Raw genomic sequence first — 15797 nt, 5'->3', positions numbered from 1 at the left:
CGAAACCCAGAGGCGCGGTTACCAAGACAACCAGCGGCCCCACCCCGGCACCACTCCCGGCCTGCCCCGCGCGACGTGGCGCCGGCCGGAAATGAGTGAGCACTTCCGGCGGCCATCCCCGCGCCCGTAACATCCCGGCGGTACCGCTGTCCGCGTCTTCCCGCCGTCATGAAGGACGTACCCGGCTTCTTACAGCAGAGCCAGAGTTCCGGGCCCGGCCAAGCCGCCGTATGGCACCGTCTGGAGGAGCTCTACACGAAGAAGTGAGTGCCGAGCCGTGGGGATAGGAGAGCGAGGCGGGGCGACGGGGGAGCCCGGGACTTTGATGGACTGAGGGCGCCCAGACTCGTATGGGGAGAGTGGGGACAGGCTAGACCGAGGCGGTGCGCTGGGAACCCGGAAGGCAGGACCGAGGACGGAGAGAGTTGACAGCCCACAGACAGGGTTTTGGGGTCTAGGAGTCACTGCCTTCTAGGCCGAAGGCCTTCGGAACTCCCCTTCCTTCTGGTCTTAGGGAAAGTGTTCGGGGCTGGCCTGTGATTGTAGCTTTTGATTCCAGTCAAACAAGGGGTCCGGCTGCCATACATTTTGTATAACAGATACCAGTGTCTTGTACTTAGCCTTGTCATAGTGTGACTGTATGTACAGTTATCTTTCTCAACAGTCTGGAACAGATGAACAGACAGGCCAATGCAGTTGTTTTTTATTTTTCCTTGTTGATTCTTCCTCTTGTTACACGCTGGAGTGCAACCATTTCACCCCTCTCCCATAGTCCCCACTTTTCATTGCATTTCACATTGGGCTTTGTGTCCCTAGAGAAATTTTAGAGTTTGGGTTTGTTAGGAAACAGGGTAAATTTGAGAACAATTAAATTATCAATTGCTAAGCACCAGCCCCTTTTTAAGTGAATAGAATGAATTGCTAGCATTGGGTTAGCAACATTCTGAAGGGAAATACGCTTCTTGTAATACCTCCCTGTTAACAACCCTAGCCTAGCATAGAGCCTTCACATAGATATTTAATACGTGTTTTTGATGATGTTCAGCAGCCTACTGCTGTTAGCAATTTTTGAGAGAAAATTATTAGTGTTTGGCAAATAATTGCTTGTGTTGTGTAGCTCTTTGTATTTTACAAAGCATTATATTTGCATTCTTAAAATTTTGCTTTTGGTTTCAGATGTGCTATGCTGTTGTTCTAGAGGTTTTCTGTATTAGTTCATTTAATCCTTCATCCTGTTCACAGGATGGAACGAAAGCTCAGATTAAGCTCCTTCCCTGAGATACTCAATTAATAAGTAGAAGAGTCAGGATTTCAACTTAGATATATATGATTTCAAAGTTCTTGTTTCCAGTCAAACCTCACGATAACCTTTTGAGGTAGTCCAGAAAGATGTTCTCCATTCTTTGCTGAGAGAACTGAGTCTTAACTGAGGTTAAGTGATCTCAAGATGACATAACCATTGAGTAACAGAGCCAGGAAAAGAACTCAGCTTTGTTAGCATCTGCTTTTGCATTCTTCTGTTACACAGTAGAGACAGGTTAGTATTTGTTATTTGGTAAGATCATCAAGGGTGAAGATGTCTGTGACTTCTAGATCATAGGTCTTAAGAGCCTTGTGTTTTTCAGGTTGTGGCATCAACTGACACTTCAGGTTCTTGATTTTGTGCAAGACCCATGTTTTGCCCAAGGAGATGGTCTCATTAAGGTAAATGATTTGCCATGCTAAGTCTGAGTAAATGTGCTCAAGTACTTTTTAAAATAATACATGGGCTTTATAATAATATATACATAATAATAAGTCCATTCATCAATCACTTTGTGCCAGATACTGTTCTGAGTGCTTTACACATTTACTTCTTGTAACAACATTGGGAGATAAGTACTACTGCTGTCCTGTTTTTTTGATGTAGAGGCAGATGCCAAGAGATTAAGTGACTTGCCATAGGTCACAGCTAATAAGTGTCAGAAGAGGATTAAAACACATTCTGGCTTTTTCTAAAATCTCAGCCTAAAATGCTATCTCTTAACATGCCCCGTGTCTTATTGTTTATAGGTTTTCCTTTCCTTTCCTTTTCTTCTTTTAGCACTGTACTCATGGAAAACTGTTATAATTGCCATCACTCCTTTTCCCTCTTCCCACTGCTTGCTTGCCCAAACACTTTGTTCTGGGCAACGTGGAAAATGTGCTTCACTTGAGGGCCGAAGGTTTGGAAGGGGAATGCTACGTAATATCACGCTGCCTTTAGAATTTTGTCAGGAGAGGAACACTCCCTGCCCCACCCTTTCCCAGACCCCCTGACAGACTCCCACAGGTTTGTTCACTGGTAGCCTACTCTTTGAAGTATTTCCTGACATCTTTCTCTTTGATGCCTTTTTCTTGGATTCTGAATGAATCAGAGGTTGATACCTGCATTGGAACTGAAAGCTAGTTATGATGATAGTTTGAGTTATTTGCCCTGAATACGTTACTTCATATGTGTTCACAGTGAAGCTACCACCTTATTATCCCATCATCTGGGCTTCAAAGATTTTTTTTATGGTTTGTATCCATCAGTTTGGCGTTTTACTACTCAGAGGAACTTATAAGCATCTGTAATCCTGGAGATTTTGCCGGACATGCTGTCTTCTTAATTATGTGAGAAAATGATAAATTAGAGCTGTCTTAATATTTGTTCCCTAAGGTTCTATATCATAGTGATGGATAATTTGTAAGTGTTCACATCTATTCTTTGCTTTCTTATCTTTAAATCACTTTCTACTTATATCAAAATATTTCCTCAGCCTTGTGGTTGTGTGACATTTATTCAGGGCAGCAGATTTAAGTTTACTATTTCCTTGAACAAAATAAACCTTTAAAAATTGTTGGGACCCAGCCCTCATCACTTTCAGATTGATAATATTGCCAAAATTCAGTTATCAAGGAGGAAGAAAGGGAATTTTATTCAAGCCAATTTGAAGATTATAATGCAAGAGGCAGACTCTCAGAAAGCTTGGAAAACTGTTCCGCATGTTAGGAAAGAGATTAAGCCCCAGTCAGATGCATAGTCGTGTACATTCTTGAGACAAAGGATAGTACATCAAAATGACGTACTGATATTTTACATAAAGTTCATTAAAGATACGCAGTCCAGGAAGCACGTACAAAGAGAGCAGCAAGTGACCACGACCCCACAGAGCTTGGGAACAAATGCTGTTCCTTTAAGAAGTACATCGTCAGGAAAAAGGGAAAAAATTGATCTTTAAGGAGGAGCAGAGCCTCTCATGTTGCTGACGTGTGATGCAGATGCACAGTGCATGTGAGGGAGGGAGGGGAAAGGAGCGGGGAAGAGATGGAGGGAGGGTGCCCAGAGAAACACAGAGAGAAGTTTATGTGTAGTTTTTCTTGTCCTGCTTTAAAATACAAAATTTTTGTTTGTTTTTAATATATTTTATTTAACTTTAAGCTCATAGAGGTTAATTTTTTTAATGTGCTTTTTATTCCATCTGTAATATTCATGAGTTTGCAATCACCAGAAATAATTTTCAGTTAGTCCACTACACTTAGTGGACTTTGTGCCTAAGAGGGTTTTTTTTTCTTTAGGTAATTTCGTAAATTATAATAGGTACCAGAAAAGATGAAATGTTTCCTCTTAATGAGGAAGATATCTTTTAAATAGTCCTCTATAATGAAAAAGCCACTTACTTTAAATGGCTCTTTGCTGGGTGCCTGATTTAAATATCTAGCTAGCTGCTATAGGGACATTATTTTCCCTGAGTTTTACTGACAAATAATTGACAATTAACATTGTAGAGTTTAATATATATGACATAGAGATTTGATACACGTATATATGCAAAATGATTACCACAAGTTTAGTTAACTTACATCACCTCACATAGTTACAGATTTTTCTGTCTTTTAGGATCTCCTCTCTTAGCAACTTTCAAATATACCATACAGTATTGTTAACTGCAGTCACCACGCTGTACATTATACCCCCAGGCTTACTTATCTTATAACTGAAACTTTGTACATTCACCCATTGACCACATTCACCCATTTTGTGCACCATTACCCCCATTTCTGGCAACCACCAATCTGTTTTCTGTTAGTATGAGTTCTTTTTTTTAGATTCACATATAAGTGAGATTAAACAGTACTTGTCTTTCTCTGTCTGACTTATTTTACTTAGCATAATGCCCTCAAGGTCCATGTTGTCACAAATGGTAGACTTTTCCCTTTTTATGGCTGAGTAATATTCCACTGTGCATACATTCACCACATTTTCTTTCACTGAGACATTTCTGTCTTCATCTCCCAGAGAAATTTTAGACTCCTCTTATCTGAAGTTGACCTCATCCAGAGGTTCCCTATCCCAGCTTTATCCACAGTGGGCACTTCCTTTGCCCACCCAATTACCCAGCCATAAGCTCAGAGGTCACTGTCAGTTCCCTTTCACTGACCTGCCCACATCTGAGCAAGTCTGGCTCAACTTACCTGCAGATCTCTCTCAGAGTCTCCGTCCATCCTCGTTGCCATTGCTCCCTCATTTTCCCATCTCATCTGGTCTCTCCTTCTGCCTTTTCCCTTGCTATCCGCTCTGCCTCCAGTCATGTGTCTAAAATAGAAGTGTGGTTGTGTGTGTCCACTGGTTTAGCCTTGAATTTAGGACAGAGACCAAGCCCAGTGCCTCCCACTCTCTGTGTCCTTCAGAAGCTCTTCTAAAACATAATGCAGTGCTTTTGCACACATTTATTCCTGTCTGAAATGTTCTCCCAACTGCCCCTCTCCCACATCATATTTGTCCACTTCTCTAAATGCTCTTCCTTCCTTAAAACTCAGCTGTTACCATTTCTGACATCACCTTTGAAGCCTCTCCCTTTGGCTGATCCACCTATGTGCTTTTCTTCTTTGCTTTTAAACTCACAGTATTGTCATTTATTTGTTTACAAGTCTCTCTTCTCTACTAGAAGCTCCTCAAAAGCCCAGCTTTTGTCTTCCACGTTCTTTGTCTGGAGTACCTAGCAAAGAGCCTGAAAAGTGCTCAAGTGTTTGCTGAATGGCTGAAGTATTTGGTAATGGGACATAATTAATCTATAACCTTCTAACCTCTGTTAGATGAGTGAACCTTTCAAACTGACAGGCTGTTTTACTCAGAGTACTTTGCAGGTCAAATAGAGGAATTGGTCTTCAGGAGATTCTTATGGGGTAGGGATCTATTCGCAAAGCCAAGTGGAGGAGGGGGCAAAAGAAATCCTAGCTTTCCTCAGTAATTTATTGGTGATCATTTATGTGAACTTAGTAAGATGCAATATGAGTCTCCTGTCATTCAGCAAACAATTACACAATGCCTACGACGTGACGGGCATCGTGGGAGTGTTCCAAGCCTTGCTTTTGCCAAATGGAAGGCAACCTATAATTACTCTCCATGTTTCGGTTCCACAGCTCTATGAAAATTTCATCAGTGAATTTGAACACAGGTAAAACTCTTTCGTCAGTTTTTGACTTTGAAAATGAATACGTTTATACTTGTTGTCGCTCAAAGACTGGTGATTTTTATTTCAGGGTGAATCCTTTGTCCCTGGTAGAAATCATTCTTCATGTAGTTAGACAGATGACTGGTGAGTCTCACTTTGTTTCATAAAGAAGGAGATCCTAATGGTAATTAAAATTATCTTAATGTATAAGTTAAATGAATTTTTGCATTTTGATAGAAAATATCAAATTCTAAGTTTTATATTTTGTGGTCTAACCCTAAAGATAATTCCACATAAAAATGTCCTGGTTGGTAGAAGATCTGTAAAGATACTCTGTTGTTGGTTCTTCTGAGTTTGTTCTCTCTTTTCTAGATCCTAATGTGGCTCTTACGTTTTTGGAAAAGACTCGTGAGAAGGTAAATGTGAAGTTTGAGTCAGATTTTTTTAAAATGTGTGGCTTATATTTGGTGCCTGCTCACTGTCCACACCTCTGGAGACCAACATGTCTCTAGTCATGCAAGTTCAGTCAGTGTACAGATGCCTTCCTTATTAGTCTGCTGCCCACACTTCTGAGGGTCCCTTGCTTCTGGTGTCTTTAGGTGAAAAGCAGTGATGAGGCGGTGATCCTGTGTAAAACTGCAATTGGAGCTCTGAAATTAAACATTGGGGACCTACAAGTTACAAAGGTGAGATCACTCTATTTCCCATGTAACTTTTTTTTTTAAATAATTTTAAATTACAGGAAAGTTGCAAAAATAGCACAAAGAACTCTCCTCTACTCTTACCTCAGATTTCCATCGTTAACATTTCACTGCTTGGCCCTGTCATTCTGTGTGTGTGTTTGTGTGTGAATGTGTGGCTTTTTTTTTTTTTTTTAATTTCAAAACCATTTAAGAGTCAGTTGCTGACAAGATGCCTGTTACCCTTAAGCAGAGAGTACTCCCCCATATGACCTCAGCACATCCATCCAGCAGGAGCCCACACAGCCTCGGCTGGTCCACAGCATGTGGGTCCTCGATGACCAGGGCCAGCCTCCTCACCACTGACAGGTCATCTGCTGCTCCCCCACCCTCTCTCTGCTTCCTGATCATTTTTGACGTTCCTGCCTGTGTTTATGCCTTTCTGATTTTCATTATGGTGTGACTTGGGGGACAGGTGTGGATGTGGGTAGCAGACCGACTTATGTGGTCAGTCCACCCTGTTTAACCAGACTTACATGTGTTCATTTTGTTTCGGTTTGGTTTTGGGGCTTTTGGTAACTATAATATTAAAATATTGAGGGTAAGTGTTTGTGTTCTTTTTGCCTTTAAAAACATTACTTTTTATTGTTTCTTGTTGTTTCCCAGTCCTAGCCCACATGCATACTTATTGCATATTGTTCTGAAATATTTAGGGCATACTGAAAGCTCTCAAACACCGTAAATGATGCTGTAATGGGCGTCCACATCCACAGCCAGCTTAGGACTGAAGCAGCGTAGCACACCGATGCCTCTGGGCCCTCAGACCCCATTCCCTCTGCACGCACTGCTGCTGCTTCCCTCCACGTGGGGAGGCTCTGAGCGACACTTGGTATTGTTCTCACGTACTGGCGGGTGTTGGGGCTGAAACTCACCGTGTTGAGAGGTGTAACTGGTTCCCTTTTACTGAAGGGATTCAGGTGATTTTCTTCTGTTACAAACATGCTGGTATCAGCATCTCTATGCCTGGTTCCTGGTGTACGTGGGCAGAATCTCTCCAGGGTCTGTGCCTGGAGGTGAGACTACAGGTGTAAGGCGTGTGCTCTCCACCTTTGCCAGATATTCCCAAATGCTTCTCTCAGGTGGGTCACGCAGCACCTTGCAAGCTCCGTGTCTTCAACGCTTGGTATCTTCTGACTGCTTAGTTCTTGCCGATCTGTTGAGATGACATGGTATTTCTTTGAAGGTTTAATTTACGTTTCTTGGTTACTGGTGATTTCTTGATTACTTCTGTAAATTGCCTGTTCTTATCTTCTTTGGGCCCACTTTGTGTTGCTTGTATTCTGTTGACTTGTAAGAGTTGTTTTTTGAGCTTTGGTTGTATTGCTCTGTGGTTTGTGTGTGCTTTAAATGTTTCCCCAGTTTATAGCTTTTCTTTGTCCTTTTTCCTTTGTTTTGGATGAACTGAAGCTTTCCATTTTAATATGGTCAAATTCATCAGTTGGTGCGGCTTATACTTTTCACTTTGTCATATATTACTTTAAAAATGCGTTAAGTTAAAAAGAAAGGCTGTCTTGCTTCCCGTGTATAGGAAACAATCGAAGATGTGGAAGAAATGCTCAACAGCCTTCCTGGTGTGACGTCTGTTCACAGTCGTTTCTACGACCTCTCCAGTAAATACTATCAAACCACTGGAAACCACGCCTCCTACTACAAAGATGCTCTCCGGTTTCTGGGCTGCGTGGACATCAAGGATCTGCCAGGTAGCATGCCTTTAAGGTCTGTGTCACCGAGGAGCTCCTCACATCACACTGCAGCTATGAGGTGCTGAGGCAGCAGGTCTCAGAAACCACTCGCATGTGTTCATTCCCCTCAGAAGAAGGCCCTTGTGGCTGGAGGGTGGGGAGAGTGGTGTGAGCTTTAGTTTCTGTGTTGTTTTGTCTTCAGTGTTTAGTGCAGGTGAAAATGAGGCTCACTCCTCGGAACCCCTTTGCTGTTCTCTTTCTGGGTCTTTGTGAGAAGTACAGTGACATGAGTGCCCTGCGCCCTGTGCCTGGGCCCCTGGTTCTGAACACTGAAATGCTAGACCTCGGGGAATGCACTGCACAAACATTTCAAGGATTTGAGGGTGGAAAGAAAAGTGATTAGCGACTTTCAGGAAAAGTGCAAGGAATATGAGTTAAGAAAAGAAATTTTAGCCTATTTTAGATGTTTGTTCACAGTATACTGTTGAGCAGCTCCTAAAATTGTTAGTGCAATTTTAACTGCCACATCTTAAGAAAAACATGTTGGAAACAGTAACTAATGTGATCAAGAGAACAAAGGAACAGAAAGTAGGTTAATTCTAGTCAAAAGAGGCTAAATGTGGTGACTCTACCCACAGCAGACAAGGGGTGTAAGAAACACTCCTCCAGGCCATAGGTAGGCTGAAAGTGTATAGTCACATAGGTTTAGGGACAAATAAATAACATCTTTCTCACAAAACTCGTATATATGGTTCCAGGTATAATCTAAGTCAATCCAGTACTTTAAAAGAGAAGACTAATGTTAGGGCTTTGTAATATAACCATTTCAGAGAATGTTTTCTTTACTTTTTTTTTTTAAATGGAGGTACTGGAGTTTGAACCCAGGACCATGTGCTAAGCACACACTCTGCCTCTGAGCTATGCCCTGCCCACCTCCCCCACCCCCACCCGTTTCTTTACTTTTTATGTGAGATTTCTGAAGCCAAACAGGACTGATTCTTGGAACTGGAATGTGTTGTTGCCGTAGTGTCCGAGCAGCAGGAGAGAGCTTTCACGCTGGGACTGGCAGGACTTCTCGGCGAGGGAGTTTTTAACTTTGGAGAACTCGTAAGTGGGCCCGGGGCGCAGATTCCTTAACAAAGGGGAGACTGAATTTTTTTTGTCAGCTCATCATCTCCATCCTCACAGCTCATGCACCCGGTACTGGAATCGCTGAGGAACACTGACCGACAGTGGCTGATTGACACCCTTTACGCCTTTAACAGCGGCAATGTGGAGAGGTTCCAGATTTTAAAGACCGCATGGGGCCAGCAGGTGAGTCCTGGGCAGGGCTGGCTGGCCACTCCCTAGAGCGGGCTCTCGTGCAGCTGTGGCCTGTCCACTTATCTTTCCACACCCCGGGCCTGGGCACAAGGGGAGGCTAGATAGGTGCTCCTGCTCTCCTAGAGCAGGTGGTTAAGGAGCTAACTGCTTACAGTCGTAGCTCAGCTGCTGTAGCAGTGCCCAGGGCTACAGACTGACAGAGCTTCATCTGTGCTGGGTGGAGGGTATCCCAGAGGCTTCCCCGAAGGATGCTCTGTGTTTGACCTCAGTAGTGAGTGGGAAGAGCATGTTTAGCAGAGGAAGAGGGGCTCTCAGCACATTGGTGAACTGACGTCGGGCCGTGAGGTGAGAGTGAGTGAGTGATGGTGGGGAGACCATGGGGTTGGGAGGGGGCAGTGCACTGGTGGAGAGGGGAGAGTGGTTAGTTCAGGATGAGGGTCAGTGTGGGAGGGTCACTGCTGAGGGGGTCAGCATGGGGGAGGAGTGGACTCGGGGAGGGTCAGTGTGGAGGAGAGGGATCAGCATGGGTGGGCGGTCATTGTGGGGATGGTCAGCAGGAGAGGGTGCTGGGCAAGGAGAGGGAAGGGGCCTGTGTTGAGTGGGGATCAGGGAGGAGAGAACTTAACAAGGTCTTGAACTTTAATGGTAAGTTTATTCTTTTTAAAAAATTTCTTTATTGGAGTATAGTTGATTTATAGTGTTGTAAGTATACAGCAGTGATTCAGTTATATATAAATATAAAGTTTATTCTTTTTAAATGAAATTATTAGAAGCAAATATTAATAAAATGTTAATGGTGATAGAAATTATGATTGTGTTACTGTTTTTGTACTTTTCTGGAACTTTCCATTTTCTCAAAGTTCAGGAAAAACTTGTAGGAGTCACACGTAATGGCACAGAATAAATAATAATTGTGAAGAGGCAGAAAGCAGATCCAGCCAAACTTAATGAGTCTGTGTGTGGATATTTCAAAGAGAAAAATGCCACTCAGAAAGAAAGGTGGTTCGTCATGGAGGTTTAAAGAAAAAAAACTTCAAGGCGCTGGCCAGCAGTATCTGTGCAGACCACAAGAGCTTATTTGGGGGCCCCTTGTGAAGAACTGACTCGTCCACAGCCTGTGGCAGCAGCGTCACTGTCGGGGCTGCTGAACAGCTGAGTCAGGGACGCCACTCTCCACGGTTTGGTTCTGTGCTCAGCAAATATCCTTTTGATCCCCTGCAAGGAGACTAGACAGGTTATGCAGGAGGCGTGCTCCCGTCCTCACGACAGTGCTCCTCTTTCTGACAAATTAATGACTTGTTCTTTCAGTTCAGAGAAAGTCTTGCAGCTGAAGGAGTGTGTTCCTCAGATGCCCCTTAGACGCTGGGCTGATGGTGCGGGCAGTGCACCCGGATGTGCTTGGGTGTCAGCTGTGCCCTCCCTGCCCTTCCTCGTGCCAAGAGTCTTCCTGAAACACCTGCACCTGCGGTCCTGCCCCTGGTGTTGGTGACAGTAGTACAAATCTTACCTTGTCAATTCCTTGCCTTGGAAAGTTCTTTGGCCTTCAGCTAAGCGCTCTTCTAATGATTTCCTGAGAAAAGTGAAGTGCAAGTCGCTTGAAGCTAATAATGAGCCCTGGTGACCTAAAGTGTAAAGTGTTTGGAGCTGCCCAGTTTCTTTTCGTTCAGTTGACTATTTTAGGAAGAATGTCAAAGCCCCGGTTAGGTAACTGATGTCTTTTTACTTTACAGCCTGATTTAGCAGCCAACGAAGCCCAGCTTCTGAGGAAAATTCAGTTGCTGTGCCTCATGGAGGTAAGCAGGCAACCAGGAAGTACTTTGTGATCCAGGGCCCTGCAGGTGAGCCTGTCGGGTCCTGCAGACCCGCATGGCCCTCCGGAGCGCAGCTGCAGCGGTGGCGGTAGTTCTGACCCACCCCTTCTCCACCGCCTCTCTTCTTCCTCTGCCACCACTTGCCTTTTTCAGTTTGTGTTTGGGTCTCGGCTTAGATGGCCTCCTCAGAGAGATGTTCCCTGACCATCTGCACTGAAGGGGCTGCCATTTCATTGCACTTTCCATTCTTTGTCTACACGCTCATCTAAAAGTCCAGCTTCTGGAGGAAGGGGACTTTGTGTTCCTGGTTCACCCTGGTGTTCCCAGCTCCAAGTGCAGCCCTGGCACACGGCAGCCTCAAGTACTCGCTCGGGAAGTGAGTCACGACCGCTGCACAAGCCTGCCGTGGAACTTGTTTCATCTTCTCATCTAGGAGTCAGAAGCTGGTTCCTAGTTAGATGAGATACATGACTAATACTAAGAAAATTTTGGTGTGTGAGTTACTGACAAGATCTGTATTTTCAGAGCAAGTATTGACAAAAGTATCCTCATCAATCAGTTCTCTAACAGTTTTTTTGAAAAATAGTGAATAAACAAAAATTTTTTTCAGATGACTTTCACACGACCTGCCAATCATAGACAACTCACTTTTGAAGAAATTGCCAAAAGCGCTAAAATCACCGTGAACGAGGTGCGTTCTTAGACTTGGGATGTCGCAGCAGTAAAGCTGCCCCCGCAGGGTCAGGACTCTTGTGTGAGTTCTGTGAGTGCCTCGTTCCCCATATATCAGAGTGGCGGGGTCACAGGTGCGTGCGTGCTGGCATTAGGGTGTTTTACACGAGCCCCTGTCTGCACAGGTGGAGTTGCTGGTGATGAAGGCGCTCTCAGTGGGGCTGGTGAAAGGCAGCATTGACGAGGTGGATAAGCGCGTTCACATGACCTGGGTGCAGCCCCGCGTGTTGGATTTACAACAGGTAATGTGCTTAAAATACAGAGTTCACTGTTGTGGGTGTTTTGGATTGTATCTTGCTGTCTTAGTTTCATTTGGCTGGAAGCCATTTAGGAAGAAAGCATTATTAGACAAGAGATTTCAGAGAATGAATTACTGCTATAGGGACTAAGGGCTTTTCAAAGAACCTAACTTAACGCAAGCCTGGGATTTGAACCCTGCATTTAGAGCTTCTTGTGGCAACAATGCTATTTGTGCTGATGGTGGCTTTTAATCTTAAAATTGGTACCCTGATCAAATACGTTCCTGGTTCTATGGTTTGACCTCAAATCCATCTTGTTTATATTTGCTGGAAATTTAATCCTGTGGATTTCCCCCCATTCTTGCCTGTTTTCTTTCATAAAAGTTTTTTTTAAATGTCCTTCGAATAAGAATTGACTGGAATAATCCCATCTCACGCACCCCACTGCTCCCCGAGCTGTGGTGTCCTTTTTGTTAATGCCGCCCTAAAGAATTAGTTGGAAATGTAGTACTGCTCTTGTCAGGTGCTATGATTCCCAAGTGCCGTAATGTGCCTGTGGTCCTGGTTTGCACTCAGATCAAGGGGATGAAGGACCGTCTGGAGTTCTGGTGCACCGACGTGAAGAGCATGGAGATGCTGGTGGAGCACCAGGCCCACGACATCCTCACCTAGTCTCCTGGTCCTGACCTGTCTGTGGAGACGTGTTTCATGGCCGATGAATCTGGCAGTTGAGAAGATCTGAGTTCGGTTGGGGGTGGGGGTTGGGATTCAGTCTGGAGTAGAGACTGTTCTTCTTGTTCTGAAAGCAGGACCGTCATTTATGGGGGGCCCAGCCACAGCCAGAAGCCTCCTTTGTGGATGTCACTGTAGCCTGCAGTGGGAAGGGGTCACTGGGTCTCGGGTGATGAGGCAGGCAGAAGTGTGTGGGTGCCCCTAGGAGTCAGAAGGAGTAGCCCTAGTGTGGAGAGTGCCCACTCCAGGGCTGGTCTCCACCGCATCCACCTGTGTGAACATCTTTTCCAGTGTGGTTTGAGTATGTGTCTGTAATAAATGCCTTGCTCTGTGCTTTTTGGGGTTCTGTTTTCTTAGGCTTAGCTTCCAGGTCAGCGGGGGATGGCACCTAGGGAGGGCTTGGTGGAAATTTGGCCTGGGTTCCCTGCTCCTCTACCCTGAGGGAAGGGCAGCCATGCCCACTGGGGACAAGGGCAGAGCCAGCACAGAGGGCGGTGGGCACGGCCGCCAAGGACATGAGTCCTGTCCTAGTCGTCACTCAGATGTGATGTCTGTTGCCTCTGAAGGAGTCCGCCACCCAGCCAACAGCCTGAGTGCCCAGTGCTGACTGGAGCCAGCCCTCAGACTGCCCAGTGCTGGGCATTGGGGCAGAGGGTGCACATACACAAAGAATTACCAAGAGAACATTAGGTGGAAGGAGGGGTTTAATACAATCTGATCTGAGCCTGGAGCAGCGGTGGTAGCGCCTTCACGCCACGGAGCTCCTCTTGTAGTTCTCCATATGGAACAGCACCCAGCCCGCGGGGAACAGGAAGCTGAGGAACACCGCAGAGAGCCCGATGGCCTGCTCCTGGGTGAGGAAGTGCACATGAGTCCACTAGGCCCAGGCTGACTGCCTCTGTCCCCGGGTCCTGCTGGAGCAGCAGTGGAGAATTAGACAGACTGCCCTGCGCCTCAGCTCCTGTTGGACCCTGGGCCCAGCCGGGTTTACTCCGTTAACGCAGACTTCTCCCGAGTCAGGTGGGGATAGCCTGTGAGCTGTGAGCAGTGACCGCTGACTGCAGTCGTCAGAGGACAGCCTGTGCGGAGACCAGGGTGAGCAGCCTTGGGGTCCAGTCTCTGAGTCAGGCCCCTCATCACAGCCCCACCCACCTGCCCAGAGCCTGCCTGGCCGCCTGTGCCGTGACCTTGAACTCCTTTCACCAGGCAGGGTGTACCCTCCCTTCTGGTTACCTGCCGACGTTTGTGGTCAGGTGTAGTGTTAAGTTACTTGTCACAAGTTTGGGGCCCTTTCTTGGGTCTGGGTGGAGGCGGTGGAACGCCTTACGCTGAGTGTGTGCAGGTGTGCGAGGCCATCCCACCGGGACCCCCGCGCAGTCAGTGGCTGCACTCAGCCAGGCTCTGAGGCACCAGCTGTATTTCACCGTCATTGTTTCCTCCTGAAACAGCCCAGACCAGTCGCCCCTCCCCTTCCTCCAAGTGACTCGGACACCAAGATGGAGGCCAGTCCTTCCTTTAGACTTTCACTCTCAGAGGTTTAAAAGCGATGTTGGCCTAGAACAGGGACCACAGGCTGGCTTCAGATCTAGGCTTATGACCTTGGGCAGGTGACCTTCTAGACCCTGGTTTATTTATGCTTGAAACGGATGTTGAGCTCTGCTGGAGCCTGAGGGTCACAGGTTTACGTTTTCGCCTGTGCTCTCACTGACCCTCAAAGCATCCCACTCTCTGCCTTTAACGGGTGGTGAAGCTGGAGGGTCCACTGAGCGCCCTCCAAGGTCAGCTGTTAGCACCCGCCATTTGCCAGAAGGCAAGTAGGGGCCTGAGAATGGAGAGCCCCCCACCCCTGCTGACTCTGCAGGCTGCTTTGGGGCCTGACCTGCGGGCGGCAGCTGCAGGGACCCTTTCCCGGACTTGGGACACTTCCGGCCAAAGGACTGAGACCCAGCACTAGGATCCCCTCTACAGGTAGCCCTGGGAGGACACCCTCTCCCCTTCTGTGTCCTCCCTTAAACCCACCTCATCCTGAGCACATTTCAGGACTGCCCACTCCCCCTGCCCAGGTCGGGGCCGCCTCCCACCCCCTCACCTCCCCACTCCCCCCACCCCACCCCTGCTGCCTTGAGGGGACTGACCTTTGGGGAAGTGGGAGTTCTGGCTGGCTTGGCAGAGATGTGCGCCTTGGGAACCACCCAGCCCCTCAGGGGGGCTTGCAGCAGCCTGGTGGTGGGGGCCAACCTCAGCATGGCTGTTGGGCCGAGCTCCTCCCTAGCCCAGTGAAGTTCCAAGTGTCCGCCCGGTGTGTCCTCTGCTCGCTTGCTTGTTGGGGCTTTTTATAGCTCGAGCAGGCAGCCGCAGCTGTCCCCTCCTGTCACAGGGCTGGCAGAAGGGAGCCTGCTTGGAACTGGGAAAGAGGAGGCCTCAGACCAGCAGCCTCCAGGCCCAGCTCCTGGTGTGGCCCCAGGGGCTTCGAGCCCCTTGCAGCGCAGGTTTGACCCTCATGGAAAGGGCTTTCACTTCTTTGTAGGAAAGTACTCAGTAAAGGTTCAAGACCAGGGAAGCTGGGTCTGAGAAGGCAAGAGAGGCAAGTGACATGATTTAAGAGCTGACTAAATACTGGAAGTGTCAATAGGCAGTACCACACAGAGCTACTTTAAAATCCCCTAACTTGGGGATTCCTAACCTTAACTCCTGGGGCAGCCCTGCTCCACCTGGGCACAGCCTGTAGCCAGTCTGAGCAGCCTGTTCCTGGGGTGGTGGGCTGTGCCGGAGCAGAGGGGAAGAAGTTCAGCAGACACTCGGGTCTCTGCTCCTGGGCCCGCATGTCGGTCAAGGCACCCAGGGCCAGATGTGCCTGGCCAGCTGCCTGCCGGACCCCAGGAAGTCATCCCAGCCCTGCCCGCACACCTGTCTGGTGTGAGCTGGAGGCCCTGTTCTCTTACTTCTGCAGACATTCCTTCCCGCAGCAAACATTTGTTAGTCAATTCATTTTCCTGCTCTCTCCGAGGCTTTCACTTCTTCTGTCTGTGCAAACATCCCCCCACCCCAAGCAGTGAGTTCCCTGAGAGAATGGAAGTGACCA

At 46.9% G+C, this 15797-nt stretch overlaps 2 protein-coding genes across 2 annotated transcripts; one reads left to right on the top strand and one right to left on the bottom strand.

Moving 5' to 3' along the window:
- Positions 1–19: 19 nt before the first annotated feature.
- Positions 20–13048, top strand: PSMD13 (proteasome 26S subunit, non-ATPase 13). Its single transcript, XM_006219483.4, has 13 exons — positions 20–263; positions 1626–1704; positions 5425–5459; positions 5545–5600; positions 5829–5872; positions 6056–6142; positions 7725–7896; positions 8906–8985; positions 9067–9192; positions 10932–10994; positions 11623–11703; positions 11870–11986; positions 12560–13048. The coding sequence occupies exons 1-13, from the start codon at positions 169–171 to the stop codon at positions 12653–12655; spliced, it is 1131 nt and encodes a 376-aa protein (XP_006219545.1). The 5' UTR covers positions 20–168; the 3' UTR covers positions 12656–13048.
- Positions 13049–13463: 415 nt separating this feature from the next.
- On the bottom strand, positions 13464–14961 carry LOC140699090 (cytochrome c oxidase subunit 8B, mitochondrial). The gene is made up of 2 exons (XM_072970884.1): positions 14851–14961; positions 13464–13565 (listed from the first exon to the last, which is right to left on the bottom strand). Exons 1-2 carry the CDS (start codon positions 14959–14961, stop codon positions 13464–13466), a joined length of 213 nt encoding a protein of 70 aa, XP_072826985.1.
- Between the last annotated feature and the right edge of the window lie 836 nt (positions 14962–15797).

Source organism: Vicugna pacos, chromosome 10, assembly GCF_048564905.1.
Source record: "Vicugna pacos chromosome 10, VicPac4, whole genome shotgun sequence".
Taxonomy (NCBI): domain Eukaryota; kingdom Metazoa; phylum Chordata; class Mammalia; order Artiodactyla; family Camelidae; genus Vicugna; species Vicugna pacos.
Note: the sequence above shows the minus strand (reverse complement) of the source record. Positions and strands in the feature narration are given on the sequence as shown.

Coding starts and splice junctions, on each gene's coding strand:
- PSMD13 (XM_006219483.4), top strand. CDS start 169: ATGAAGGACGTACCCGGCTTCTTACAGCAGAGCCAGAGTTCCGGGCCC. Junction 1,705..5,424: donor AAGGAGATGGTCTCATTAAG/GTAAATGATTTG, acceptor TCGGTTCCACAG/CTCTATGAAAATTTCATCAG. Junction 5,601..5,828: donor TGTAGTTAGACAGATGACTG/GTGAGTCTCACT, acceptor TCTCTTTTCTAG/ATCCTAATGTGGCTCTTACG.
- LOC140699090 (XM_072970884.1), bottom strand. CDS start 14,961: ATGCTGAGGTTGGCCCCCACCACCAGGCTGCTGCAAGCCCCCCTGAGG. Junction 13,566..14,850: donor GAACTCCCACTTCCCCAAAG/GTCAGTCCCCTC, acceptor TTCCTCACCCAG/GAGCAGGCCATCGGGCTCTC.